The 27816-nt window shown below is 41.3% G+C and overlaps 1 protein-coding gene across 3 annotated transcripts in view; it reads right to left on the bottom strand.

Annotated features, from left to right (window-relative positions):
- TGIF2 (TGFB induced factor homeobox 2) overlaps positions 1-21745 on the bottom strand; it is a 34322-nt gene extending 12577 nt beyond the window's left edge. The window contains exons 1-2 of one of the 3 annotated variants that reach the window (XM_039323724.1): positions 21363-21745; positions 18193-18431 (exon numbers count right to left, since the gene is read on the bottom strand). In XM_039323724.1, the coding sequence (XP_039179658.1) occupies positions 18193-18431; positions 21363-21381 (258 nt within the window). In that variant the 5' untranslated portion in view covers positions 21382-21745. Of the gene's footprint in view, positions 1-18192; positions 18432-20273; positions 20470-20855; positions 21004-21362 lie in introns of those variants that run through there. The other 2 variants (XM_039323722.1, XM_039323723.1) reach the window with 2 other exon arrangements.
- Between the last annotated feature and the right edge of the window lie 6071 nt (positions 21746-27816).

Consider the following 27816-nt stretch of genomic DNA (forward strand, 5'->3'; position numbering starts at 1 on the left):
TGCTGGCATAACTGTCCATGGTGTAGGATTTGACTAGGTATTTCTCAGTTGCAACAGTGGTGCTGGAACTAAAATAGGGCCCTAGGGATGGTGGCAGATGGCTGAGAGTACAATATTGAAGGTCTTGGATCTCTACTTCAGCCTAGTCCTGCCATCGCTTAAGTGCTGCTGTGTACGGTGGCCAAAGGGGAGGGAATAGGCTGGTGGAGGAACTGCAATGCAGTTATAAGTGCAGGCAAGCTACCAAGTGCCTGGGATTTGATCATGTGGATGTGGATGTGCTACAATGGCCATAGCTTCCGGCATGGGTTGCAATTTTTTTTCAGCACCATTGTTGTTGTTGTTAATTGAGAAGTCGTGTCCGACCCATCGTGACCCCACGGACAACGTTCCTTCAGCACCATTACAATTTCAAATGGCCACTGAATGAATGATCATATGTCAAGGACTAACTATATATGAAGTAACTAACTTAACTATATTCATGCACTTTTCAATTAAAAGTAAATCTTTTTTTTTTCAAAACTATCTACCTATATATATATATAAGTATAGTATTACAGTGTCCTTTTTCTCAAGCATAAGTTCCCTCCACTCCGCCAATCCAGTTTCAAAAACATCACAATGACGCTTTGGCCAACTATCACTAAGTGATTAGCTTTCCCAATTGCATACATGTTGTTCTCCCTTTAATCTCATCCCCCCAAAGAAGATACTGCCTCTGAGCATTTTCAAGGCCCTTCAAAAAGTGGCAAAGAAAATTGAAATGCACGCATTGAAAGCAAGGATATGTATGTATGTATGTAGGTCTTGGCGTATTCGGGTCTTTTCCCGTGTAAGATCTTACACGGGAAAAGACCCGAATACACCAAGACCTACATACCTGTACTCGTGAAAATCTACGAAAATTGAATGAGACTTCATCGAAACGTCGCCAAGACACTTCCAATTTGACGCGGGAGAAAACCCGAATAACCAAAGACACACACACACACACACATATACACATACACACACATACATATAAACTCCCTCAGTTAAAAAAACCCACAACATTTAATTAATAAGCACCATTTACAATTTATCTTGCATCCAAAAAAGCTTTAAGAACTCTGAACTTATTTTCATGATTCCTTGTTAACAGACAGAAGTTTTACAAAAGTAAATAGAAAACACTTCCATTCAGGTGAAGCTCAGAATAGAAATAGGCTTTATGATTATAACACCATGATTACAAGACAAACAATGCAGGTTTGAAAACATTCTGCATTCCTTCCGCCTGCTTTTACTTTGAGGGGCAAGAATAGGGCTATTCAGTTGTCATTTGAATTTCTTTTTCTGTGTTACAAGCTGGGATTTGCCCAGCCAGCACAGGGTAAAAGCACAGAAGATTTCTTCCAAGATTCCAGGCATACTTTCTCTCATGCCAGATATGTTCAAAAGTGAATAAAAAGTATGCTGGTTGTCTCCTTTGTATAGGTCAGAGCATTCTAGCTTATGATCACACACCTTCAAAGTTCCAGTCTACTTCTTTTCAGTCCTAATTTGCCAACTTACTTTCAACTAAAGGCTGGTTTTGTAAAAACAAAAACTGCCTGCCCAGAGTTTGCTTCATATAATTTATCTACAAAGAGATGATCATTCCTTAATTGGTTCAAGATCAAAGGAACCTGTAGGGCAATTCTTTTGTTCAACAGTAAAGCCTTCTTCAAATCAAACTCAACACCAGGTGACTCATGGATCCGCATCTAAGCAATTTGCAGGTGGTCTATCCTGCTTCCAGGTTACCTTTCTACCTCATCAATTTTGACAACAGCCTTTGCGTTTCTTGGGAAAGATATGTCTGCCTCATTAAGATTTTGAGATCGGTCAAAGTCAGCTTGCTATGAAAGACTACAGAAATTAGGCGATTGAGCTTGGAAGAAGGGATATATTAGAATTAAATACAATTGTGCATGGTATGTAAAATGTAAATAGTGAAAAAGTTTTTTTTAAATCAAATTCATGTTCATTCAGTGCAACTAAATCTGAGGTAATTCAGAATTGAGAAGACAACACAGCAACCAAAACCATAACCAACCAGCAACCAAAACTATCTTGTATATTATAAATACCAGCTGCTAGGTAGCAATAATGAGAAGAGTGCTACTATGAACTTCCTGAAGACAATGTGGGACACAGAATACTTAGACTGGTATACCATTTACAAGATCCACTAAGACATTTTATGTTCTTATGAGCAAAGCCCAATTTTTACTTGATAGAAAGAATACCGGATTATAAAATTACAACTGCCTCTACTTAGAACCAAGTTTATTCTTGCCACACTGTATAGACCAGAATAGTTCTTATTCTGGCATAGAATACAAATGCTGCTAACTAAAATATTTATACCCACCTACTCACAGCTTATTTTTGTATATTGTGTCTCCTATGTAAGACCACTTATTCCCCAAGATGGGTCCCTCCTCATGCAATGGGATCTCCATTCCCCAAATTATGAGGAAGCCTACAAAATGTCATGTTCTTGATGTCACATTCCTGGATGATTTTCCTCCCAAGAGAATAATCTGATGTAAATAAAGGCAATTTAAATTATTGCAGGGAGAGAAAACAGGGTTAAAGTTTGCTAACTAGCGGATACATATTTTTTCTGGAAGACTTTAACATTATTCATCACGCTTTTTATCCAGATCATCAATGTGGCTCTAAACTTATTCCCTGAAGTTCTTTAAAAAAAAAAAAAGTTTTCAAAGAGGAAGCAGGGTTCAAAGTAAAGCAACAGTTTCTAGCATCTTCTTTCTTTGACTCAATCTCATGGGCCTGATGAAGTTCCACTGGCAAAACATACAGAATCTTTGAGCTGAGTCCAGTATCTTCCTTTCTCATGTCAGCAGATAATGTTGAGTTTGCTTCACTGAGTTACATACTAGTTGTAATCTCAGTCTACTTATATGAGGTATCACATTGTTTTTGTGTTTATAAATGTATATAAATACAATACATTTGATCTCAGTGATATTCACCCCCTCAAACCTTTCACATCATAGAATTCTGAGCCACCTGAGTATCAACTGATGGCAGCACCTCAATTCATTAAACACCTCCAAGTTGGCAGTAAATGAATAAAATTGCCAAGACTCTCCAGAAGCAGTACTGAAACACAAATATTCCTTCCCCTATTTCTTTCATAGGCATTAATATTTACAATATAACAGTTGACATTTTTGAGTTGCTTCTGCAAAAAATAACTTCAAAGGGGGTCAGAGGAAAAACTAGGTTAAATACAGGATATCAGTCCACCAAACTGAAGCTCACTTTTTATCAACTTTCCCCAACTTGACATTCCCCAAATGTACTGTGACTGTGACTCCCAAGCTGCTAATATAAAAAGGCATGATATCGTTTCTATGATAATTGCTATGGTTTTCTATTTCTTCCAACATACTAAACCTACAATACAGATCCTTATGTACTGCCAAACCTATCTCAAATTTAAACAAGTTTGTACATCATCCTACAGAATATTTGCTTATGTGTTTCTGGTGCATGCATAATTGCATCCTTTGAAACAAGCAATCATATTTCAATCTAGCCAGCTAGTGGAATTATGAATCAATTGCCAAAAGGTCAGAAGGAATTCCAATGTAATGCCATAACAAGTGAATTTACAGAATGCTGGGAGGCAGAGCAGCTAGTTATGCAATTTGTTTCGTGCATATATTAGGATGCCATACAAATTTTTCTCCTCTTGAAAGCGCAATGGAAATGCATGCATGCTTCAAAGAAAACAAATACGGAAATATAAATCAAGCAGATTGACTTATCTTTTTCAAATCTACACTGATGAAAATTTTTCCCTCAAGGGCACATTACTACAAAATTCCCTTTCACCTTTTGTAGCATTATATTATGCCACTGCAAAGATACAAACTTTCAAAACTATGCAGTTTTGAAAACAAAATGGTCATTCTGAGTTTCCAGGTTCATGGCATGTCAAACACTGTGCCTCTCTGCTATGAACTGAAGCAGCCCTGTTTTTTTTTCAGGCTTCTCCACAAGGAATCCACTTATTAAAATATTCTACTTCCTAAAGCAAAAAGTACCTCTTTTTCACCCAGAAACATTTTAAGAAAGACTACTTTATGAAGAGCAGAAAGATGTTTTGCTCATATAAAATCCAAACTTTCTCATTCATTTGAAAGCATGCACAGCTCTAACAAAAATCACCAAAATCCTCAAAAGAAGACAGCTGTCAACTCATTTCTTCTAGATTTCAAGTATGTGGTTATATGCCACAAATTTTATAGTTAACAAAGTTGAGCTCTCTTTCCAGATCCCTCTTCTTTCATTGCTAAGAAGGCATGAATGTAGACATCAGCTCACCCCAGCTGATTTCCCCATCATTTTACACTTACACACACACACGTATGCATAGAGAAATAAAACTTATTAACCTCAATCTTAAAAAAAATGATTTAGAGAAATTGGGACACTAGCATACCGTACACAGCCTCTCAAACTTTCCATCTACCAATTGTGCTGGCAATACAGATTTTTTTTAAAAGGGGCGTTGTCTTACCTAAACGCCTTTTCTCAGCAGGATGGTGTAGAATCCACCGGTGGGTAATTTCAGCCTTCCTGCTCAGTGAGGCTAAGACAGAGCTTTAGCCACGCCTCCCTCTGGGTGTGTCTTCCCAGTTTTTTTCAAGGCGAAGTATCCCTGACGAAGTCTTGACACAAGGCTCCAAACAAAAAAAGTTAATACACATACCTAGACTACCTGAACAGGGGATGTGTGGATTCTACACCATCCTGCTGAGAAAAGGCGTTCAGGTAAGACAACGCCCCTTCTCCAGCAGGATAGATGTAGAATCCACTGGTGGGACATACCAAAGCCTCTCATGTCCCTACAGGGAGGAGAAGTGTAGGCCTGTGTCCCTGAGAAGTAACCACCAGCCGCTGCAAACTGACCCATCCTATAATGTTTGACAAATGAAGAGGAAGAGGACCACATCGCTGCCCTACAACTTTCCTCGATTGAAGCCCGGGTGGACTGATAAAGCTGCGCTATGTGTCAAGTGAGCCGTGATGTGTGAAGGAACCAGGAGGGACTGAGAAAGGTAAGTCCTAGCAATGCAAGCCCTAATCCACCTGCCAATGGTAGAAGAGGAGACTTTCCGCCCCATTGCTGAGGGTTGAAAATACCCGAACAAGCCTCTGACTTGCGAAAGGTCAAGGTTCGCTTGATGTAGTGTCGCAGATCCCCACGCACCTCCCACTTATGCCACTCTTTCCAGACGATGTGAATGATTAAGGCAGAAATTGGGAAGGACCTACTGGAATCCTGGGATCTATGAAAACCTGTATTAACTTTCGGAATAAAGGAAGAGTCCAATCTGAGGACCACCCTATCCTCAAGAAAGGTACATAGACTTACTTCTGACCGATAGTGCGGCCAATTCTGAAATCCTCCTGGCCGACATGATATCCACTAGAAAGTCCGCCTTCAAGGTAAGAAAATGAAGAGAAACAGGCACTAAGAGGTTCAAACGGAAGGGAGGTTAATGCCTGCAGCACCCTGGGCAAATCCCAAGACGGGTAACGATGCACCTTAGGTGCCTTGACATTAAACATGCCCTTGAGAAAGGCACCAACTGCTGAGTGTTGTGACGAGGGAACTAGGTTGTCATAGGTAAGAACCGTAGACAAACCGCTACCTGTGTGAGAATGGTATTGGGTGACAAACCCCTATTTACTCCGGTATGTTAGGTATAGTTACAGAGAGTGGCAAGAGCTGGTGCCTGTTGCCCCATGTGCCTAAGTTTCCCCAAGTGGCGTGGTAAATTGTATTAGTTAAGAGTTGCCTCGAGGCTTGAATCATCGAGATCACCACAGAGGAATATAATTGCCTAGTCAAACTCTCCCGCACAAGTGCCAGGTGGCTAACTGGAGCCACTGTGGATCTGAATGTTGAAGATTCCCTTGTCTGAGAATGACTTGGTCCGGTGAATCCTCCACGGTGGCGAGAGTGACAGATCAACAAGGTCGGCAGACCACGGACGCCCTGGCCAGTAAAGAGTAATTAAGATTATCTCTGCCTGTCCCTGAATCAGTTTGCGGATGGTTGCTAACAGCAACGGAAGGGGATGGAAGGCATATAGCATGCCCCCCCCAGTCACTTGCATCAGCGGCGTCCATTCCCTCCGCCCCCCATATCAGGAACCTGGTGAAGAATCTGGGGAGCTGGGCGATCCTCAGGGAGGCCAAAAGATCCAGACGTGGATGACCGAACCTGCTCGAGGTTTTTTTGGGGGGGGGAAACAGAGCCGGGTCTGGACGCCACTTCAAGTGGTCCACTGTGACCCTGCTCAGGGAGACTGCTTGTCAATTTGTCTCTCCTGATACGTATTCCACCTTGACGGAACCCAGAGTAGACTCTGCCCAACGCCCTATGTTCAGGGCTTCCTGTGAGTGCCCAGGATCGGGACCCTCCCTGCTTGTTGGCGTGCACCTTGGATGCAGTGTCGTCTGTCAGGATCAAGCCATGCTTGCCGACACTAGGGAGGAAAACCGGTGGGAGTAAGATGAATGGCCCTGAGCTCTAGCCAATTGATGTTGTGACCCAGAGCCGACCTGGGGTCTGAAGGTGGGCACCCCAACCGAACAGACTGGCATCTGTGGCCAAAGTGAGCCTGGGAGGCTCCTTGAAAATGGTCCCCTTGGACCTGACGGATAAAGCCCACCTTAGGGGGGATGACAGTGTGTGATGAGGAACCCTGACCTTCTTGGTGGAAGCACTGAGATTCCGTTACTGGAAGGGAAGGATGAACCACCAAAGGTTCCTAGAGTGAAGTTTGGCCCACAGAACGAAGTCCAAGCGAGAGACCATCTTTCCCAGGAGTTGGGACAGCTGGACCAGAGGTACTACCTTCTCTCTCCGAACCTGGTGGACAAGCCTTCGGATACGACCCGATGTTTCCGAGAAAGATAGACCTTGCAAAGATCTGAATCTAACAATTCTCCCAGTGAAGAAGTCATTTTGAGGGGTTCATGTGACTCTCTTTGAAGTTCACAGAGAACCCGTGATCCTGAAGTGTCTGTTTCGTGACTTTCAGGTCTGATGGAGCTGACTGGAAGTATCTGGACTGAACTAGAATGTCATTTAGATAACACTGTACGCGCGCTGGAACCATCCTGAACTGGGCCGCTAATATTGCCTAAATTTTGTGAAAACCCTTGGGGTTGAAGAGAGGCCAAAAAGAAAGGGCCTGTAGTGGTAATGCCACTGCGTGTAACAGAACCGCAGGAACTGCGGTGACATGGAAGTATAGGGGTGTGCAGGTATGCATCTGTCAAGTCTATGGAGGAAAGGAAATCCCTTTTCTGATGTTGGCCAAGATGGACCTTAGGAACTGCATTTTGGCTTCTGTAGGTTAAAAAATAACTCAGACCCCTTGAGTACAGTATCGCCCTCCATCCTCCGGAGACCTTGGGGATCACGAACAGAATGGAGTGGAACCCCTTTCCTCTCTGATCCTGAGATACAAGTACTGTGGTCCTGATCTCTAGTAGGTGGGCGACGGTTGTGGAGACTAGCTGTGCTTTGTCATGCTTTGCGATACTGGACACTGTATAAAACGGTTCAGGGGGAACAAGTGAAACTCTAGAGCGAGACCTTGTCTTACGGTTTCTCTGACCCCAGAGTCAGTGGTGGTGGCCACCCATACATCGTAGAACAGTGCCAGGCAACCCCCTATGGGGTAGTCCGTCTTGGCGTCACTTGGACCACCTGTAGGGACAGCTGCCTGAGTCCTTGAGGAACGTTTGGTCTGGAACTGGTCCCTGGCTCCAATGCTCTGGCGGTCCTGTTGACGATCCTGTCTGGGGAGAAAGGATTGCGAGCCTCTGGGCCAACCCAGGACTGCCCTGGCCTGAAGGACTGTCTCCACTCCCAGGATCCACTGGGACGGAATGCCAACCAACGATACTCCTGCTGAGTTCACCTATCCAACCGTTAGGTGGGTGCGTTCCAGGACTTTGCGCTTGTCCTTGCTCTCAATTATGTGAGGTTCGAGTACAGGCCCAAATAATTGTGTACCTGCTATACTTGGCCATTGACAGGCGCCACTTTGACTTTAAGTCAGTCTGCCACTGCCTCCGCCACAGGAGCCTACGAGAAGCCACCGTGTCAGCGATAGACCTAGCGGAACACCTGGCCGAATGAAGGGAGGCGTCTGCCATATATACTCTGAGGCAGCCACTAGATTCCCTAGAGTTTGATACACCCTAACCTGGTCTGGAGGAACAAGCACCTTGAGGTCTCGGAGCCACATTATTGATGCTCTCGCAAAGAAAGAGGATGAAGTTGCCGCCTTGATCACCCATGCCGAGGACTGGTGAGCTCTGTGTCAAACCACTTGTGCTCTGCCTTCAGGACCTCAACCATATCCCCTGGAATTGCAGATGGGGAAAACAAGGAGATTAATGGAGTGTCCACCACAAGTACCTCTAAGATGGAGGCAAAAGAAAGAGAGGTGTTATAGAGTCTCCTTTCCATACTGTTTGAGTGAGGTGAGGTGGCCAGAGATGACCCGTTTCTCCATCATATTACGAAGAGCTAGCAGACAGGGAACCTGATTCTCCTCACAACTTTTCTGCAAATAAAGAATTAGACTCCTGGCCAGCGGAGGTTTGTCCTCCTGTGCCAAGGTCATGTTGGCCGTGGTACAGGCCTTTAAGAGGGGAGCTCTAAAAAGAGAAAGATCAAAGAGGCCCAAAGTTGACTCCTGTTCAGGTGCTGCCTCCTCGTCCTCTGACATGGGCATGTCAGCTAATTCCAAGTCTACTGACCCCTCCTCGTCTAGTTGTGAGGAAGTCTCTGAGATTCCAGAAGCAGGCACCATCTTGTTCCACCTGGGAAAGAGGGATAGATGGAGGAGGTGGCGGTTGTGAAGGCCCCCATTGAACTCCTAGAAAGGAAATAAATTGCATAAAGGCATGTTGCAAGAATGCGTAAAATTGGCTTTGAGACCACTTATCTCCTTGCTCCATGGACCTGGTCCCAACCTCCGTTGGGACATGCCTGACCTGTATAGAGGAAGAAGAGGAGCGAGGAGGACCTACCTGCTCAGTTTCTCCCTGAGGAGACCATGCCCGAGGGGCATCCTGAGGAAGCACGAATGGTGGCTCAAGTGGAAAGGTGTCCAATGAGACGGGGGGAACCACTTCTGTCTCATTGGACCTGAGCCTTTGGACCTTGGAGAACTCCTTCTCCAGTGCCTGATGTCTCCTCGAGGCCTCTCGCCCGGCTGCCTTTGGGTCTGTTTGATGAATAAATGTTTTGTCTTGGCTTTCTTTCTTTCCCCCCGCATCCAACATCAGTTGATCTGCGATTTGTTTATGCGGGGGAAAAACTAGATCCCTGGTATGCCTGGGGCGAGGAACTGTCTGTCATTGCAGTCTGGATAATCCGGGTAAGGGATATCCAGAAGTAGGGGGGACCCAAGCACGCAGATCAAATGGTCAGAGATGGAAAACCGATCCTCGCTCTGAACAATGGCAATGGCAGAACAGCCAGACAGCTTCCTAAAACTGCCTATCTAGGCCATGTGGCTAAAGGCCACTGACTAATTGAAACAGGTGGTCAGAAAGATTACCCCTTCGCTCCGCTTACACAGGTCTTAAAGAATTTGAACCGGTTCCTCAATGAGTAGTTAACACACAAAAAAAAACATAAAATGAGGTAAAGCCCCATAAGGTCTGGGATAACACCCTAGTATTCTTCCACCCTTGCTGTGGGTGATATGAGAAATATTTCTCCCCCCCCCCCGGTACAGGCCTGCCACCACAGGTCAAGACAAATAAAAGAAGACCAGAGGTCGTTATACATAACAAGAGGTCCCAACAAAATGGCATCCGCCTTGTGGGCCTCTCAAAATGGCGGCCGCGTCATGACCACGCGGTCAAAATGGCAGCCACGCTCCTTTCTGTGCCTCCGAAAATGCGATGATCAAGATTTTAGTAAAGGAATTACAAGATAACATTCAACAGAGGCAGCAAATAAATGGTTAACCAGGACGAGCCCTGTATCTCCCGTTTGAGAAAGGCATTTGCGATTTGTTGCGCAGCCTCCGCTGCGATACGGTTATGGCTGCAGGGAAAAGTCTCGTGGCTTTAACGATCCCGCAAAGCGAGAAAAACCCTGGTCGCTTTGAAAAAACCTCCGTTCTCTGCTGGCTGGCTGGTTCCACTGGCCAGCTGATCGGCGCAGTGAATTCCGATTGGTTGGACTGAAAGCCTCACCCAATCAAGGCCTGCAGCCTTCGCCCCCCGAGCCTGTTAGGCTCAAACGCTGAAAAGGACAGAGTCCTTATCAAAGTTTGCTAATTAAGCCAAATCCAGCAGATTAAAAATATTATTGTTTGAAAGAATTTAGAATTTAATAAATCCAATTAGAATCCTAATAAACCTAGTCTAACTACAGAGCCTAAACTAGTGCGTCCTACTGAGCTGAGACTAAGACAAAAAACTGGAAAGACACACCCAGAGGGAGGCGTGGTTAAAGCTCTGTCTTAGTCTCACTGAGCAGGAAGGCTGAAATTACCCACCAGTGGATTCTACATCCATCCTGTTGGAGAAGGAAGGAATCCCTCTCTTTTGTTTTAAACCTTTATGGAAGGAGACAGTTTTTAAATCTGACATCTAGATCCCTATAAATGTTCACCCTTGAGACATCTTACTTAAGAGACAATTATCTAGCAACATTTGATAGGAAATTAAAGGCTGATGGTACAATTTAAGATGAGTGGCCAATTGCCTGTATATTTTATCACTTCCCAAAGCATTAAATCAATATTTCATGCGAGTGTCCTTGGAAGAAGTTGCACAATGGCAGCACTAATGAGATGTTGGAATCTTCCCACACTATCAACTTTTTCTAATATATTTAAAGCACCCTCATCCAACTCTATTATAGCACTCTAAAGTTACAAGGCTTCTAAAACAAAAAGGAATCATTTTGCTTTCCAAAGTTTTAGCACTAACAGCAAATTCGGAGGTCAATTTCTCAATCCATATACTTAAAGCAATTGCTAGATGGTAAATTCCTGAAATGCAAACTTTGTTGTATGAAACAAGGGGGCCATTCCTCTACATGGAATTTTTTAGTTTTAGTTTTATATTCAGTCCCACCCATACACATCTAGAAAGAGACAAGAGACAGAGATCTAGTTATGCTACTTTTAGAATTACAAAAAGTGACCTTGATTATCTTAATCGTTTGCAGCAAGCAAACTTTTTTTTCTGCCTACAAGCAAGAGCTGTAACTTGTTATCAGAGTATTTGTACTCCCAGCAAGCCAAGCAGAACACAGTAGTAAGCATTCTTATGCAGTCAGATCCCAGCTGAAAGAGTGCTGGACTTCGACAATGGGGACAGATGGGAACAAACTGTCAAAGGAAGCTCAGAACACCCTCAGGAGCACTACTGACTCCTCAGCAAGTCAGACCCCCAAAGTGACCCCCCCGTTGTATGGGGAAAGCTAGCTGTCTGCTGTAAAAGAGAATGCATGCAAAAGGCAGATCATAATATGCAGTTTGTTTTTCACAACATTTAGCAACAGAAAACAATCTGATTATCTCTCTTCAATCAACATCATTTATCTTTTTCTCATTTTCTCTAGAGTTGTGAAGACTAAGGAGGGAAAAAATGGGAAGAAGTGAAACATTTTTTTCTCCTGGGATAGAAAAAAAAATGGAAATTGTATTTTTCTACTTTTCTTCTGGCCTTCATGCCTCTTTCTTTGTATTCCCTTTAAAGCAGAACTGTATTTTGTTAACATTTAACATTAAATACAATTAAGGCTAACAAGTATCTGAAATCCCAATAGGGATGTTAGTAGCATTTTTTTTTTCTTCCGTTCAATCATGTTCAATTCTCAGAGACTGCCTGGATGAGTCCCTGCAGTTTTCTTGAAAAGGTTGTCCAGAAGTGGTCTGCCATTGCCTCTTTCCTAGGCCTGACTGGTTTAAGGTCTCCAGCTGCCTTTGTGCCTATGGTGGGCCTAGAACTCACAGACTCCTAGTTTCTAGCCTGATGCTACTACACTACACTAAACTAACTCTCCATAGCAACATATTGAAATGCACATGTGTTTTGAACTACACAATAACATTTACATGAAAGACAGGCTCCTAAAATTTTGGCCAGAGGAAGGATAACACAAGTTTAATAAAATCACCTTAATGCTCATTAATGTTTAGAAAACCTATTTTAAAAGAAAAAGAATGTTTTTCCTCCATCTTTTCATGTTGCACTATTTGCCAATAACTGCAGGGATCTGAATACTTGGGTATGGCTGCAACTATTCTCTTCCTATTTCCACACTGGGGATGTCTCCAAGACTATGAGATACCAAGTTGCTTGGAAACAAAATTAATTAAAACACACAAAAGAGCTAGGGTGAGCCTCTGAGTTCTGCATTATCCTAGTGTTCTTATAACATTGTGGTCTTCTTGGCTATCTTGAAAAGTCAATCCAATTAACTCTTAACTCTACAAGTTAACTGGTTGGATTCTTGCTCAGAGGTAGGTGTAAATGAGCGAAGAAAGAGAGAAACTTCTTCACAGACAGTCTTGTATATTTGCCAAAGGATGATGGCCAGGAGAAGGAGATTCATAGATCATCTCTCCCAACCATCTCAGAAGAGATTCTGAACAAGGCAGGCCAACCAGATTTGTGATATTCTGAGTCTGAGTTTATATCCTACAAAACGAATATTTTCATTGCAGGTACATTATCATAATAGACAGCTCATTTTTCTTATTGCCATGTGCAAAGTTATTCTAAAATCTGCTGATCTAAATAACATGGAATACAACTGAGTTAGTACAGAGATCACCAAAAGATTTGCTAGACAGAGTGGAAGCTAAAAGTTAAATCAATACAGCAAGGTTTTGCAAGGAGTCATATATTACCCCATTTCCCTTTCATCTCCATCTCAAAACATGCCTTGTTCATGTAACCTTTGACTTGCCCTTTGATTCATATTCTCAACAGTAGCTAAATTTTAAATAAATATAATAGAATCTGTCTACATTCATATGTCTTTTTCCTGTCTGTGTCTTTTGATTTTTCTTATTGTTGACTGAGGAACTGTAAATTCCTTGGAATAATAGTCTTTAATTTTTTCCTAGCAAACCAAGTAGCATAAATCATTAATGCTATTGCTTTACTAGTTTAGTCTAGAATAATACAAATTAAACATGCTAGCTCTTGCTTATCATGCTAAAAGCTAAGAATCTGGTAATACAATTGGCATAAATATAGCATAACTTATCTTTTATCTTTGCTTTTATCTGTTTGTCATTTGGTTTTAATTTTGTTTTAACTGCATCTTTTATATGATTTTATGACTTTTGATCTGCAAACCGCCCAGAGTCACTTAGATAGTGAGATGGGTGGCGGCTAAATTCGATAAATAGTTCAAATATTGCCCAATTTTTAAGTCTCCAATATAAACTATACATTTTGAAATAGCTAATTTAGCCCTAATTGCACATTATTTTAAGCTGTGGTTTAACCATGGTTTATGAAACTTGGGATCATTTGCCATGAAATATAAATTGCAATATTAAATAGTGGACTTTATGCATTTTGTATAATCAAAATTAAACAAATCAAATTATAGCATTATATATACCTAAGCCAGTTCCATCTTTTTGTTTATTTATTTGCAATTCCAATAGATCTTTTTCATAGAGACAAAGAATTAAAATGAAAAGAAAGCAAATGTCGTTATCATAGCCAAGGCTATAATTATACTTTCCAACTATACAGCAGAAAAGATAACAAATTTACAAAAACTTCATTCTAGAGAAGGTTATTCATTGCAAATGCCAAAAGCTAGAGATAATCATCCTAAATTTTACAATAATATAAAGTCCACACTGCAACAGGATTGGAGATTGTGGCTAAGACATTCTAGGGATGTTATGATAGAAAGTCAAATTTAAATTAGAGTTATATTTTTACCCTTTTGCATAACAAGGAGAATGCTCTGTTCACTACCCATATATCCTATTATCGGGCTTGTAGAATACAAATGAAGTAAGCTAACATTGCAGGAGAAATTTATTCCTTTATTCCTTCCTTCCTTCCTTCCTTCCAAATGATTTCTACAAAGATGCTCATTTTTATTGTCTTTTATGCTATCTTTTGCAGTTCCCAAAATGCCCCTTTTTGAGATGAAATACCATAATTCTAGCCAACATAAGTGATCCTGCACTACAGATCTATTGAACAAAATGATGATGGTATTCCTTTTTGTGGTTGATATTTTTATGGAGATACTTACCACAACCACCACATATATTTTCTGGTCAAGTAGTCCATTTCACATCCTATCTGTATATATATCACAGAATGCAAACACTTTTTCCTGTTAACTGTACCTGCCTTGATTATATGTATTTCACCAGTCTGGAAAGTTCCTTTAGAGCTCTTCATAAAAGTTTAGCTACCCTAAAAATCTGTACCACGAACGAAGTAGGCCACCCTTTATTTTATAAATTGCAAATTTCTATAACCCAGTATAATATGACTAATACTGACAGAACAGCCTTAAAGTACTGGATTCCCGCAATAATCTATTAGGAACTGCTAGATCTAATGCCATGATCTATCCAGTTTCTCTTCAATGGAAAAAAAAAAAAAGGTTTTACTGCAAAAGGATGAAATAAAGTCTTGATACATTGGTAATATACCAATCCATGCCTGAAGCATTTTAATTTGTGGGTCTCCCATCAAATAATTGTCAGTGCCTGCAGTTAGTTACTTTGAAAAGTGTCCAGAAACTTCAATGGGTACAAAATACACCTGCCAACGCATTAAATGAGTTGGGGATCATCTTATACTCTATAGTGAGACCTCTCTGGTTGATGAGTGCTATTAAGGCACAATTCAATATGTTGGTTTTAACCTCTGAAGGTCTCTACAGTTTAGGGCCTGACTATCTAACAAGTTGTCCTATCTTGCTATGCATCTTTCCAGATTTCGGAGGCTATTCTTGGGGCATGAAGGAGCAATCTTTCCGCTCTATCACTCCCAATCTTTGGAATGCACTCCCTTAGGAGTTTCACTTAGCCTCCCACTCTCTTTTCAAGAAAGGAGCCTGAACCATTCTGTTCAGCAATGCTTAAGCTGGTTTGGGGTTTTAGCTCAATTTATTTCCTCTTTTAGCCATGTTGGTCCTTTAACAATAAAAAAGCAGGTACAAATTAAGAGTTCTGCCATCTCACCTAGAATTCAAAATGGTAATATGTTTATTGAGCACCAAAGACTGAATTCACTGCTGAAGAATCCTAAATCTGCTCATATTATTAGGATTGTAACTCCTGTCCTTCCTGCCCAATCCTCACTCTACTCTCAAAATCTACTCTACAATGTTTAGCGACAGAAATTTGATTGGATAGTGGGGGGTGTTTGAGGAAGAGGAGAAATTTCCCTCTTCTTCCTCCATCAACGAAACCTGTTCTCCCACACCATTAGAATCTGATCCGAAAGAAAACTGTGCTACTGTCCACTCCAATCTGGAAAATGTAATTATTACTGAATTGGAGCATAAAAATAAGTAAAACAATTATTCTTGCAGAAACATTGGATTCTGAACCAGTCAAGCACAAAAGTAGACCAAGAAGCAGCTGAAAATTCCAGGACTAGCTTAAGAAATTTAAAAAAAACCCAATACTTGGAAGAAGGCAATGACAAATTGCTTCTTCACTACTGGCAAGAAATCTACATGGATGCATCCACATAACCATTAGGCATCAATATTAATGTGGGGCCATCTCTACTTTGTTAGATCAAACCAATGTTCATTCATGAGGCATTAAGACACTTTCTCCAGCGCAAACCCAGACAATTAAAATATCCAGTTATCTGAAAAAATGCTTTTAAAATAATTTCCAAAGCTTGTGCTCAGAGTTTAGATGTACTTTAGCTTTATTTTTGAAAAGCTGTACAGCAGCACAGAAAATTTAACTGTACACTTATTATTTTGCCAGCTCCCACCTATCCTACAAGGTATCATGACTTTTTATCCTCAATATCACTAGATTGAAACCACCACAGAATTTGCTGTTTATTATGAAGTTGGCCAACTCTTTGAAAACAGCCTCGAAAGGACCTTATTACTCAATAAACTTCTGCTTATTTTGAGGTTTGTTTCGCAGAGACTGAAAATCAGCACATAGCTGCTAAAATGTAAGGTCACAAGCAGGAGGAGGCAAGCCTTCAGAAAAAGAAGAAGCTAAATTCAGATCAGATATTCAGAGGCTGTCTCTGCATTGCAGCTGGATTTCTATATTGGCATTCTCCCCTAATTTCTAAGTTACATAGCTTCCTCCCCATTGTAATCAGACAAAGAGAAAAATTTACCATACGGAAATAAAATGAATTATCTTTGGCCCATTGGTTGCCAGAACTCAGCCAATAGTTTATTTAGGGTCACATTCTGCTACCTTAAATCTCAGGCCACAATGTATTTGAAAAAGGAGAAAGAAAGAGGATAAGCAAAACATCAGCCATTTAAAAGTGCTTAAACTGCTATTCTATTTGGTTGAATTCCATCCTGATACCAAGGCTTGAAAGCCAGGCTGGTATGGTAGACTCTAGGCTAGAAACTGGGAGACTGTGAATGCCAGGCTTGCCTTAATCATGAACCCAGCTGACTTTGGGCCAATCGCTCTCCCTCAGTCCTAGAAAGAAGGAAATAACAAACTGCTTCCAAAAATATTGCCCAGGAAAATTGCATGCATCTGTCTAAGCAGTCATCAGCAGCAAGACTGTTTTGAAAGCACACAAAATGTACAGCAGTGCTTCAGATATAAAGAAAAAGTTGTGGTTCAGAGCTTGCAAGTGAATATAACCAGCACTTTTCTACAATTCCTTAAAGCAGACATCCTTTGTCATGGGTTGCCTATCTGCAGGCAGGTGCTACATTCACACTCCCATATACTCAATAGCACTTTTTTTGTCTTCAAAACTGAATCATGTACAGTTGTAATTAATATGGCCTTAGAAGGCTAAGTCACACCTTAAATAGCTAGGCATAAAATAAAATCTGCTTATTTAGTTCCAAACATTTCTTGTAATTACTTGCTGGTCAAAAAAAAACCCATCACAGACATCTATTCTCCCCACTAATGTGCATTCCAGTCACACAGATCATAAGAAGACATTTTTAAAGGCAACATTAACAAGAAAGTTTACTAATGTCTCTGGTTCTGCAAAGACAGGCCAATCAATGCTTATATTTCTGCCCCACAGCATTTTGACCTCTCCTGGTCTGGTAGAGGACTTGTGATAGAGGAGTGTGACACTGAAATCCTAACCAGGGTTAAAGAATAGACGTATCTTATATACTAGATCTAGACATGGGCTTGAAATATCCCACTTCATGGAAAATTGGGCCTCAGATGTTTGATGATTTAATGAGTCACTGAATAGTTTGGCAGTAGACACTATATTTGGAAATATTACTGAATATTCAACCACATTCTCTACTAGCTTCCCATCACAACTAAAGTACTATAGGGACAGTTTAGGAGTTAATTCCTCCAGTGTCATTATGACTCTAGTACAGGGTTGCTAATGAGTCTTAAGATATTCTGTCATCCCAATCATAAATTCATTACCAGCACCATCCTTAGATTTATTTTGGACAACAAACAAGTCAATTCAATGAGGAAACCATTAAGTATTAGACCAAAACACAACAACTATTATAACACTTGCTTCTCTTCTAACATTTATATCCTAAGCAAGTTCCCTTCTATTTTAGTTAGGAAATATCAAAACTGGACAAAGATATATTAAACATTACAGAGGCAGAAAAAATATTACTTTTGTCCCTCAAAATACCCATTGGATTCAGATCCAATGTCAATAATTATAAGCCGTAAACCTTTTAAGAAAACAAGCAGGGCAAAAATCTGTATGAAAATTCTGAAGTTTGATTTTAAATAAAAACCAACTAGTTATGTGTTAGGGATTTGAAAGCATAAAACCCAGCTCTTATTTAACAGTTTTTCCATCTTGCCAGCCTCCTCCCAGTCCCCACCATCTTCCCCCCCCCCCAGCCGCCTTAATTTCAAAGCCACATTCTGGGAAAGCCTATTAGAAATTTCTTACTTGTAGAACTGAGAGGCTTGTTTGCCCGGAAAGGCTGAGTTTCTCTTGCTCTGAAGGGTACGCATTGAACCGATGTTCATACAGCCATTCCCGCAGAATCTTGACAGACTCTTTGGGGAGATTGCCCCTTCGTTTCCTCTTGCCAGGCTGGGATGGGTCCTGAGAAATGCTCCCATCATCTTCCCCAAAGTCACTGTCAGACATTGTGGAACTGTTGGCAGATTTGTCTTGGTTCAAACCTGAAAGTATCAGAATTGTATGTTAAATGCAAAAAAATTGGCATCCTTGTGTGATCAGTTTCTGCATATGTAAGGAGCACATGGGAGAAGGCATATTAATTTCATATGCTTTTCTGGGCAGCCTTGTGTTCTGATAAAATAGGATATAAAATCTCATTATCAATGATGTCAAGGAACCATTAGGCATCATGACTCGATCCATCCAGTCTATCAAACACGCAGAATGCTTTTTGTGTCCCTGTTCTGAAATGTCAGAATCACACCTTTTTTGTAATACAAAACACCTTAAGAGGCAGCACTAGCAATTTCTTTGCTTAGAAATAGAAGTTCTATAGCAAACTAATAACTTTTTTTTCCAAATATTGCCCTTTTTTTAACAACTCAACACAGCTAACCATCCAGTGCAATGACTGGGTCCTTTTATGGCAGTCTTGAGGAAGGAGCATTTATTCCCCCAAAAGTTTTCTCCCCATTCTTCTGTGTGTATTTATCCTTGGAATTGCTACATAGAACTAAAATGCATTCATTAAAACATTTTTAAGAAACACAGCCCCACTGGAGTTTTTAGTGTTTGTTGAAACCATCACCCAAATATTAAGATATTAAAGGGCACATTGCTTTTGGAGGATGTTGAAGGCTGAACACATTCTGTTCTTAAAGTTTCTTCCCTTAAGTACAGATTGTTACATTTATGAGCATTTTCTACACTTCAAAAAGAAAAAAAAAAGGGGGGGGGAGAACAGAAAGAACCTACACAGGGGGAAAAAATGGTCCACAGAAACAATCGACTTTCAGTTTACTCAAGGCTAGCTTACTGCCCTTTTCCAGACATGTGGTCGAGTTTGTTTGGAGGAAGGCATTCAACTATCAACACGTCGGGATCCACCCCCAGAAAGAGGGCATACAAACAGCAGGCAAATTCAAGTCCATTGAAATGCAAACCCGATTCCCTCTCGCTCTTTCTCGCCTCCCGCCCCCCCAAGGGAAAATGGCAAGACTTTGTGCCTAATTAAAAAAGCAAATGGATCCTTGTCCGATTCCTGCAGGCAACCGAGCGCCACGGGGCTTAGAGGAGTGGCTGGGTACGTGAGGGAGGCATTCTCCCTTCAGTTTTAAGTCTGTAACTCATCAGAGATGGAGGAGGAGGTGCCTTTTTTTTTTCGCTGCCGTTTCCTCCTAGCCCTGAGCTACCCACCACCAGCTGCACATGGGAACGGCACAATCCACCCCACCGGGGGGGGGGAAGCGCGCGGAGGGGGGAAACCAGTAAAAATGCAAACAATACAGGAAGAACGGAGGAGACTCGGGTCGAAAGCCCCCCCCCTTTTTTTGATCGACTTATATTTCCGCCAAACCGCCTACTTTCAACCAAAAACAAAACAAACCAAGACAACCCACCAATACCAAAAGCCAGCAGAAAGGAAGTTGAAACGGCAACAAGCGGCAGCCGCCGTGCCCATTCCTACACAAAGGGAATGCCATTGAAACCAGCCCGACGAGGGGCGGAAAGAAACTGAGGGGGAGGGAGGAAAGGGGGGGGCAGACCGATAACATTCTTTTTTCTTCCGTTTGAATTCAAGATGTCAGAAGTTTGCTACAGAGTAAGAAGCGCGCACGCTTTGCAAACAGGATTGCAAACTCCCGGATTTCGCGCAGCGGCAGTGGCTCCAGCAAGGATTAGGCGCAGGAGCTTCCAAAAGGGCTAAAGTAAAGTGGAATGCAAAAATAACCTCGGCTCAGCCCTCCCCCCCCCCATCCCTTTCTTTAAATCTCTACCCTTCTCTCCACGCACGCACAAAACCGGGACTCCATGTTTTCTGCCTGTTACATCGCCGCTCTTACCCCCAACTCTCCTCCTCCGAAGCCCTTCCATGGAGGGATCGAGGGGCAAGGCTGGGGCTTAGCCGAGACCTTTCTCTCCCGGATGAAAGGGTTCCCGGGCCCCCGAGGACTGGAAGCGAAGAGCGGACTGAGGAAGGCGCACACAAAAAGTTTCCTTCGGTGTCTCTTGCTCTGAGTGACAGATGCCGAGACAGACTTCTCTTTGTTCCAAAAGAAACAGGAACTTGCACCCCCTGCCCCCCCCGCACGCGTTACCCCGGTTTTACACCAAACGCATCTCCCCCCCTGCCCCAGCTGTCATTCTACAAGCTGGGCAAACCAACGAGGGGGAAGGAGAAAAAAAAAACAAATTTTCTAGAAAATAAAATCATATCCAAAAACTCGTGATTTGAGAGAGAGCAAAATACGAATGGTGGGGGGAGGGAGAGAGTAGGAGGAGGAGGAGTTTGCCAAAGAGAAAATTGGGAAAGTTGCCATTTTGGGATTAGGAGAAAAGAAAAACACGTAAAAGTACAAGAAAAAGAGCCTCTGAAAGTTATTTTACAGGAAGCAAACGAGGTTCAGGTGGTCGTAGAGTCTTGCCTTTGTTTCTGCGTGTAGAAAGTTGGATCTGCTTTTTTTGCTTTTTCTCCACCGTCGGACTAAATGGGACAGAACAAAAGAGTCCCCTCCTCGCTCCCTCGCCCCCCGGCACAGTTGAGTGCTTGGAAGGCATTTTTTTCCGTCGCCCTCCCGCTCCTCCTCCTCCTCCTCCCTCGTGCTTTTCAATCTCTGCTTCTTCCCCAGCGCTACTTTTGGCAAAGTTGAGTAGCTTTTGCAAGCGCCGGAGACAGTCGCGCACACAAAAACACACCCGGTCACTCCAGGAGGTGCTCTATTCTCTACGCCCACACGCACGCGAAACTTCCCCCCGCGTGCTTTTGACAAAAACAGAAGCGGGCTGCACTGCCTTGATTCTCTGTAGACGCTTTTAGCCTGCAAGCGCTCCCTGCACGCTTTGGCGATCCAAACCCAAATGGGTTTCATCCAGTCAAAGAAGGGAAGAGCGAACGAAAACCCCAACGCTCCAGAAACTTCCCGACCACTTACTTTTCCTCGACGGTTTCATTTTCTTTCTTGCGCTTCTTCCCACTCCCGCCCCCCTTTCCCCTCCTGGCCTCGCTGCCGGCAGTGTTCGTCTCCAAAGCCTTGGTCGAGGCGAGCACTAGTTGCTGATGCTGCTGGATCCTGGCTGGACGAGGAGATGGGACTTCTTTGTGTGCGCGCAGGCCGTTCAAGAGGAGGGGTCTCGGGGCTGTTAGATGTGCCTTTAATACCTAACCTGCTATACGGTCTGACAGCTCAGCCTGGAAACTACCTCTCCGGCTGACGTCAGATCGCCTCTTCCAGTGACTGCTCGGCTCCGCGCATCCAGAGTGCAGCGCGGGGGCAGCCCGTTTAAGGAGGGCGCGGATCTCCTCCCCCTCCCCAAGATAATCGGAAAGGCGGGGGAGGGGGCACAGGCGGAAGGTGGGACTCGGCAAGGCAGGAACAAAAACAGAAGCTACAAGTCCTGGAGAAGGAGGTGCGAGTTGCACGCCTGAAAAACTTTTTATTCAAACAAAAGTTTGCATTTGACACACACACACACGTACGTACGAATGGACCTCTCCGCTTGCTTTTCGAGAATGATTTGCGCAGGGGCGGATTGCAGATCAAAAACCAATAAAAGCCTCACGAAATGAAAAAAGAAAATTCGCCTGAAAATTTCCTTGCACTGATTTCATCTGTCCAAGTGTCTTTGAAAACTGCTCTTCCTTCGTCATGTAAGATCTAACTTCCTATCCTGTTCTCCAGAGTTGTAGTCCTGTGCAGAACCTTCTAAAGAAACACACTGAACCATAAACTTAACCACATTTTAGCCTAGCAGTGAAGGACAGGTAAATTGTGATTCATCAGAAATAATGGTAAAATGAATGGAAAAACTGAAATAAATTTATAAAGGTATATTGCACAGAGAGGATTTTAAAATTCTCATTAAGATGAAGTCCCAAATCAAAAAGCTGGATCTAACAACAACAGCAGTGGAAAACTACAAATTTTGCCCATGGTCACAACTGAATGTACAGTAATGTCAATTCTGGATGTATTCATTAAGAAATAAATCCCAGTAAACTTGATAGCGCTGTGTAGATAGTCCTCGACTTCCAACAGTTCATTTAGTGACCGTTGAAGTTATAACAGCACTGAAAAAAATGACAGGTTGGTTTTCACCCTTTGGACCATTGCAGCATCCCTATGATCATGTGACCAAAATTAAGACACTTGGCAACAGACTCATATTTATGTCTGTTACTTAGCAACTGCAGTGATTCACTTAAAACTGGCAAGAAAGATTGTAAAATGGCCAAAACTCACTTAATAAATGTCTCACTTAGCAACAGAAATCTTTGGCTCAATTGTCGTTGTAAGTTGAGAACTACCTATATTCACAGTAATTATTTTGAGACCGAAGCATTAAGTGCTGCTAACGTTTCTGTACTAGATCAAGGGAGTCTTTGTATGAATCAAATAGGCAAATTAAAGTTTTATGTGCTTGATATAGTTGTGTGCTTTTAATAAAATATTCAAACAATATGGTATTCCAGTGAGATCTTCCTCCAGGTCCTTCCCCCAAAGGAGGGGAACTATGTTTCCACAAAGGAGAGATCAAGAACCTAAACTCAGAGAGCACCAAGGACTCCGCAATTCAACCCTAAGCTACATATATTCTCTCCTATTAGAGCTTTTTCTATCCTGGCATATTAGAAAGGGTCTAGGGATGTAGTAAATAACAAGCCTAACCTTATTGTAGAAATAAACTGATCAAACAGTTATATGTTAGCAAAGTCATAACCCTTTCTCTACCCTAAACATTTCCTTGATCCCAGGCTTCCATGACTGAAATATTGCAGTGGATATAATTTGGAAGTAATATTGCAATTTCAGCAAAAAAAAAAATGGCAAAACAAGTCGAGCTCATCACACACTGGGCTTTAAATCTTCACTGGAAACCATGTCTGCAAAGATGACTATACAATTGGACATAGTTCTGAAAAATGTTGAGCAATGATTAGTGAAAGAACACTTCTTTCATAATATTCAAAAAAAGCTGAAAGATGAAAGACTCTGAACAAAGAAAGGAAATTGGCTTTCTTCATGCTGTGAATGGTTGTCCCGTGTATGATTTGTTATTACAAGAATAATGGGGTGTGCCAACCTAGACAACCATAAAGAAATTAGGAGGAAATAGCTAAAGAACTAGACTAGAAACCAGGAGACTATGAGATCTAGTTCCACCTTAGACATTAAGCCAGCTGGGAGACCTTGGGCCAGTCACTTTCTCTCAGTCCTAGGAAGGAGGCAATGGTAACCCAAAAACCTTGTCAAGAAAACTGGAGAAAGTTATCCGAACAGTCTGCAATTATTGGACACAATAGAACAGGAAAAATAAAAATCATTAAGAGCAATATATTACTTTCAGTATCAAAAGTAAGCTGGTACAGTACTATCAAAGAAGGCTTTTGACTGGGGAACCTGAGCCAGATACCTGTGTATCTTCCAAAGAATAAAGTCCAGGAGTCTAGAGCTTTTTTTTTAAAAAAAGTCTGCTTTCTCCAATGTGGTGCCTTCCAAGGAGTGAGGAACTATGACAATATCATCTCCTTACCAATTAGCATAATGCAAAATACCAGAAGACAGAGAATATGAAAGGTTTTCAACACAACTGTTTTTATAAAGACACTTTATATTTTTTTTAATGGCTCTGGAGCTGTTGCCATGTGGATGTTTATAATTTGGCACAAATGACTTTTTGAAACTCTACCAAATTTTGGGTAGCAAATTCTGGCGGAAAGTTTCACAGAATTTTAGGTCAAGACCCATACCCCTGCCTACTACTGAATAGCTTCATGGGATAGGTTTCCTGGTTATAGGTTTCCTTAGGATTTAATGGAAGTGTGATAAACCTGTGAGGCTGTTAGAAAGTCTGCTGTGTAAATGAAAGATGAGGCATTTAAGCATACTTCTTAGCTACCACTTATCTAAATAAGCAAAAGACTATCATATTCCTCCCAAAATGATTTCTGATGTTCTTAATTTGGAAAAAAAAATCACTAAGGCAAATTCTCTTTCATCAAATTAACATGAAAACTGGTTAAAAGGCAGAATTTTTCTGATCAGCGCTACAGACCTTATGTACTTGTTGTTCTGAAAAGCCTTGATTTTTTTTGCATAAGATGGATATTCATCAATGCACACTTTGCATTCATGCCTTTAAAAATTTAGAGATACTTATGAAATATATGCATAAAACTGAATTTATGTAAAAATAGAATTAAGGATGGTATTTATAAGTTGCAGATTAGACCCCTGTATAAGTTCTTAAATTTTATCTCAATTTCCTTTCGAGAACCTGAGATTTACCTTGAAGTCAGGCTTCAAATTTATGATGTCTGTATTATTTATACAGACCATATGAATGCAGCCACCGGCCCATATGTATTCTACTTGTGGCTGGGAGATTAGAGGAGGAATAGCTCTTTAAAAGCGCAGATGGACACTGTAGTGTATTGGCCACAACTGTTTTAAATCACTTGCTTAATGTCTGACCTACATTGCTGTATTGTTTAACAGTTGCTGTTACTGAAAGCCAGACTGGCTGTCTCCAAGCTGCTAATGAGGTTTGGGGCAGGAAACTGTTACTTTGGTTGCCACCTAGAGGCTAACTGTATAAATAGCTGTGCAGCAGCCTTTAGGGCTGCTTCTGTTCTGAGTTAATAAACATGTTTGTTGTTTCAAAGCTCTACTTTGTTCAATCCCTGAAGAACCAAAGATGTAACAGACACTATCCATAAAGGGCTTGGATTCATATAAAATACTGACCTATTATTTGTTTAAACACAACTTACTTAATAATTCATGATCAGATGAGTTAACACATCATATAGAATTATAAAGTGAGTTTTTGGTTTTGACTTAGAATGTTGTGTAAATATTTCCAAAATATCCTTAAGAGCAGAGAACAGGATGTTGATTGAAATATGTAGAGGATTACATATTGCAGTTATTCTTCTTCTAATTTAAAGCCTGTAGACATATGTCTAATATGGAAATTCCTGCTATAAGAAAAACAAATAAGCAGGCATGTTCCCTTTATCCATGAAAAAAAAGCAACTTTATCTACAACTAAACTCTTCACTCAATTCTATAAAAAACTACAGTAAGATTTTAGAATATAATTTGAAAAACAAAGTTGCTTAATTTCAGTACTAAGCATGGATACTTCTAAAACATATTTTAAAGGAGCTTGTTTTCCTCATAAACATTTCTAAGAATACTTAACTAAATGCATTTTTAAACAGGCTTTAGTTAAACTGCCTTAACATCTGTAGTATTAGATAAATTCTTTCATAATCCCATAAAATCAAGACAAATGATCAAAATATTAAGAAGCAAGTTTTTGCCATTTTTGATTTTAACAAGTTTATTGACAAGATTACTTCAAAGGCTGTTCATTCATTGTTCTGATTTAACTATGTTCAAATAAATTGTAGTGGTTCATGGAACTTGGATGATAAACAGTTGTGGAATTCAGACATTTACCCAAAATCAAAACACACATACATGCTATATTAACCAAATCATCTATGAACCTGGCTTCCATGGCATTATGACTTATAAACAGTAAGTTTATGGCCTAGTATGGTTTAGTCAAACATGATTAAACAAGTCATGGTTCAACACAGCTTCGAATCTAACCAGAGAGTGTACTGTATCAAACTATGAATTAGTTTCACCCTTCAACAACCTAATAATTTCTTGATAGATACTACTTTGTATTCACTATAACCCACATGCAGGATGTCTGTAGAAATGCAACTTGCTAGTATGTGCAACATTTGTTCTACAAAGTTCTTGGGCTATTTCAAGTTTCACGTAATAGCTGAGAACCCCACTTGAGTACTCTTCTCTAATATTAGCTATTTTCACACTTACCAAATCTGGATTTATTCAAGAAATCACAGTTGGCATAGTTTAAACAACCATGATGGATGAACCCGACACCAGCAAATAAACAAACCATACTGTAGTGCAACAAGTTGTCTGAACTCATTTATTTCCAGTATAGTGCTCTTCCAAGTGTTGGCTTATAAATTCCATATTGTAAATTCCACAATTCCCGTCAGCTTACCATAATGATGAAATTTATGAAAGTTTAGCCAAATACCATAAATGAAAGATATTTGGTTGGAGAAAACTGTATTCAACATTCAAAGAATAGGACTAAAAAAGTAACATAGGGCACTGGTAATATAATTGGTTTATAACAGTCATTATTGCCAACTTTTAGTTTGTGTCAGCTATGTCAATGACCAAAGGAATAGCTTATACCTGCTAACATGGAGAAAAAAATAGTAAGAATTTGTTGTTTCTACCCTTCCAGAGTAAGTATCTTGTTAACATTAGTGATGGTGGGAATATGGTTGTATTACCACCTGATAATATAATTACATGGTGGAGAGGCACCCCTTCCATGTTGATTCTTAAACCAATGGGAAAATTGTCAGTTGTATTATATGCATATAAAACCTTTTTACCTTCTAGTCCATGTTGTTGCCCTTAAGATTCTCCTGCTCTGAAGGACAGATGTACAAATATCAGACATACACAACATTCAGATCGCAGCAAATTGAATTGTAAATTGTTTTATAGTGTTCTCCCCCCCCCATGTGTGTGAGTGTGTGTGTGTGTGTGTGAGCGCGTGCGCATGGATGAGAGAGAAGGAGGTATTCAAATAATATCCATTCATGGTATTTCATCAGTCTAAATGGAATGCCACAAGGCTCAGTCCTGTTTTCTAATTGTTAGTAGTTTCACTTAGATGAAGAATTCAGAACGCTCAGAATAGAATAGAGCTGGAAGGGATTCAGAGGTCTTCTAGTCCAACCCCCTGCTCAAGCAGGAGACCCTATACCATTTCAGACAAGTGACTGTCCAGTTTCTTTTTAAAAACCTCCAGTGATGAAGCCCCTACAACGTCTGAAAGTAAGCTGTTCCACTGGTTCATTGTCCTCACTGTGAGAAGTTTCTCCTTAATTCCAGGTTGCTTCTGTCCTTGATTACTTTCCATCCATTGTTTCTTGTCTTGCTTTCTGGTGCTTTGGAAAATAAGTTGACCCCCTCTTCTTTGTGCCAGCTCCTCAAATACAGGAATAGTGCTATCATATCCCCCCAATCCTGCTTATTTTTAGACCAGTGGTCCCCAACCTTTCTGGGTTGGCAGTCTGGGCCAGGGAGTGGAGGCGCCTGTAGGCGTGCAAGCACACACATGCGTGAATGGGGCCATGTGCGCCATGTGATGCTTGGGTGATGCTAGTGCCCATGTGATGCTTGGGTGACACTAGTGCCCGTGCAATGCCGCGATGCTAGTGCAAGTGGGGATGTTAAGCTTGCAGCGATGACAGAGCCTGCATGATGCTGTGACGCTAGCATGAGTGTGGGGGGTGCTCGTGGCAATGCTAGC

This window comes from Crotalus tigris, unplaced genomic scaffold (assembly GCF_016545835.1).
Source record: "Crotalus tigris isolate CLP2741 ecotype Arizona unplaced genomic scaffold, ASM1654583v1 scf7180000024281.4978605, whole genome shotgun sequence".
NCBI classification, from domain to species: domain Eukaryota; kingdom Metazoa; phylum Chordata; class Lepidosauria; order Squamata; family Viperidae; genus Crotalus; species Crotalus tigris.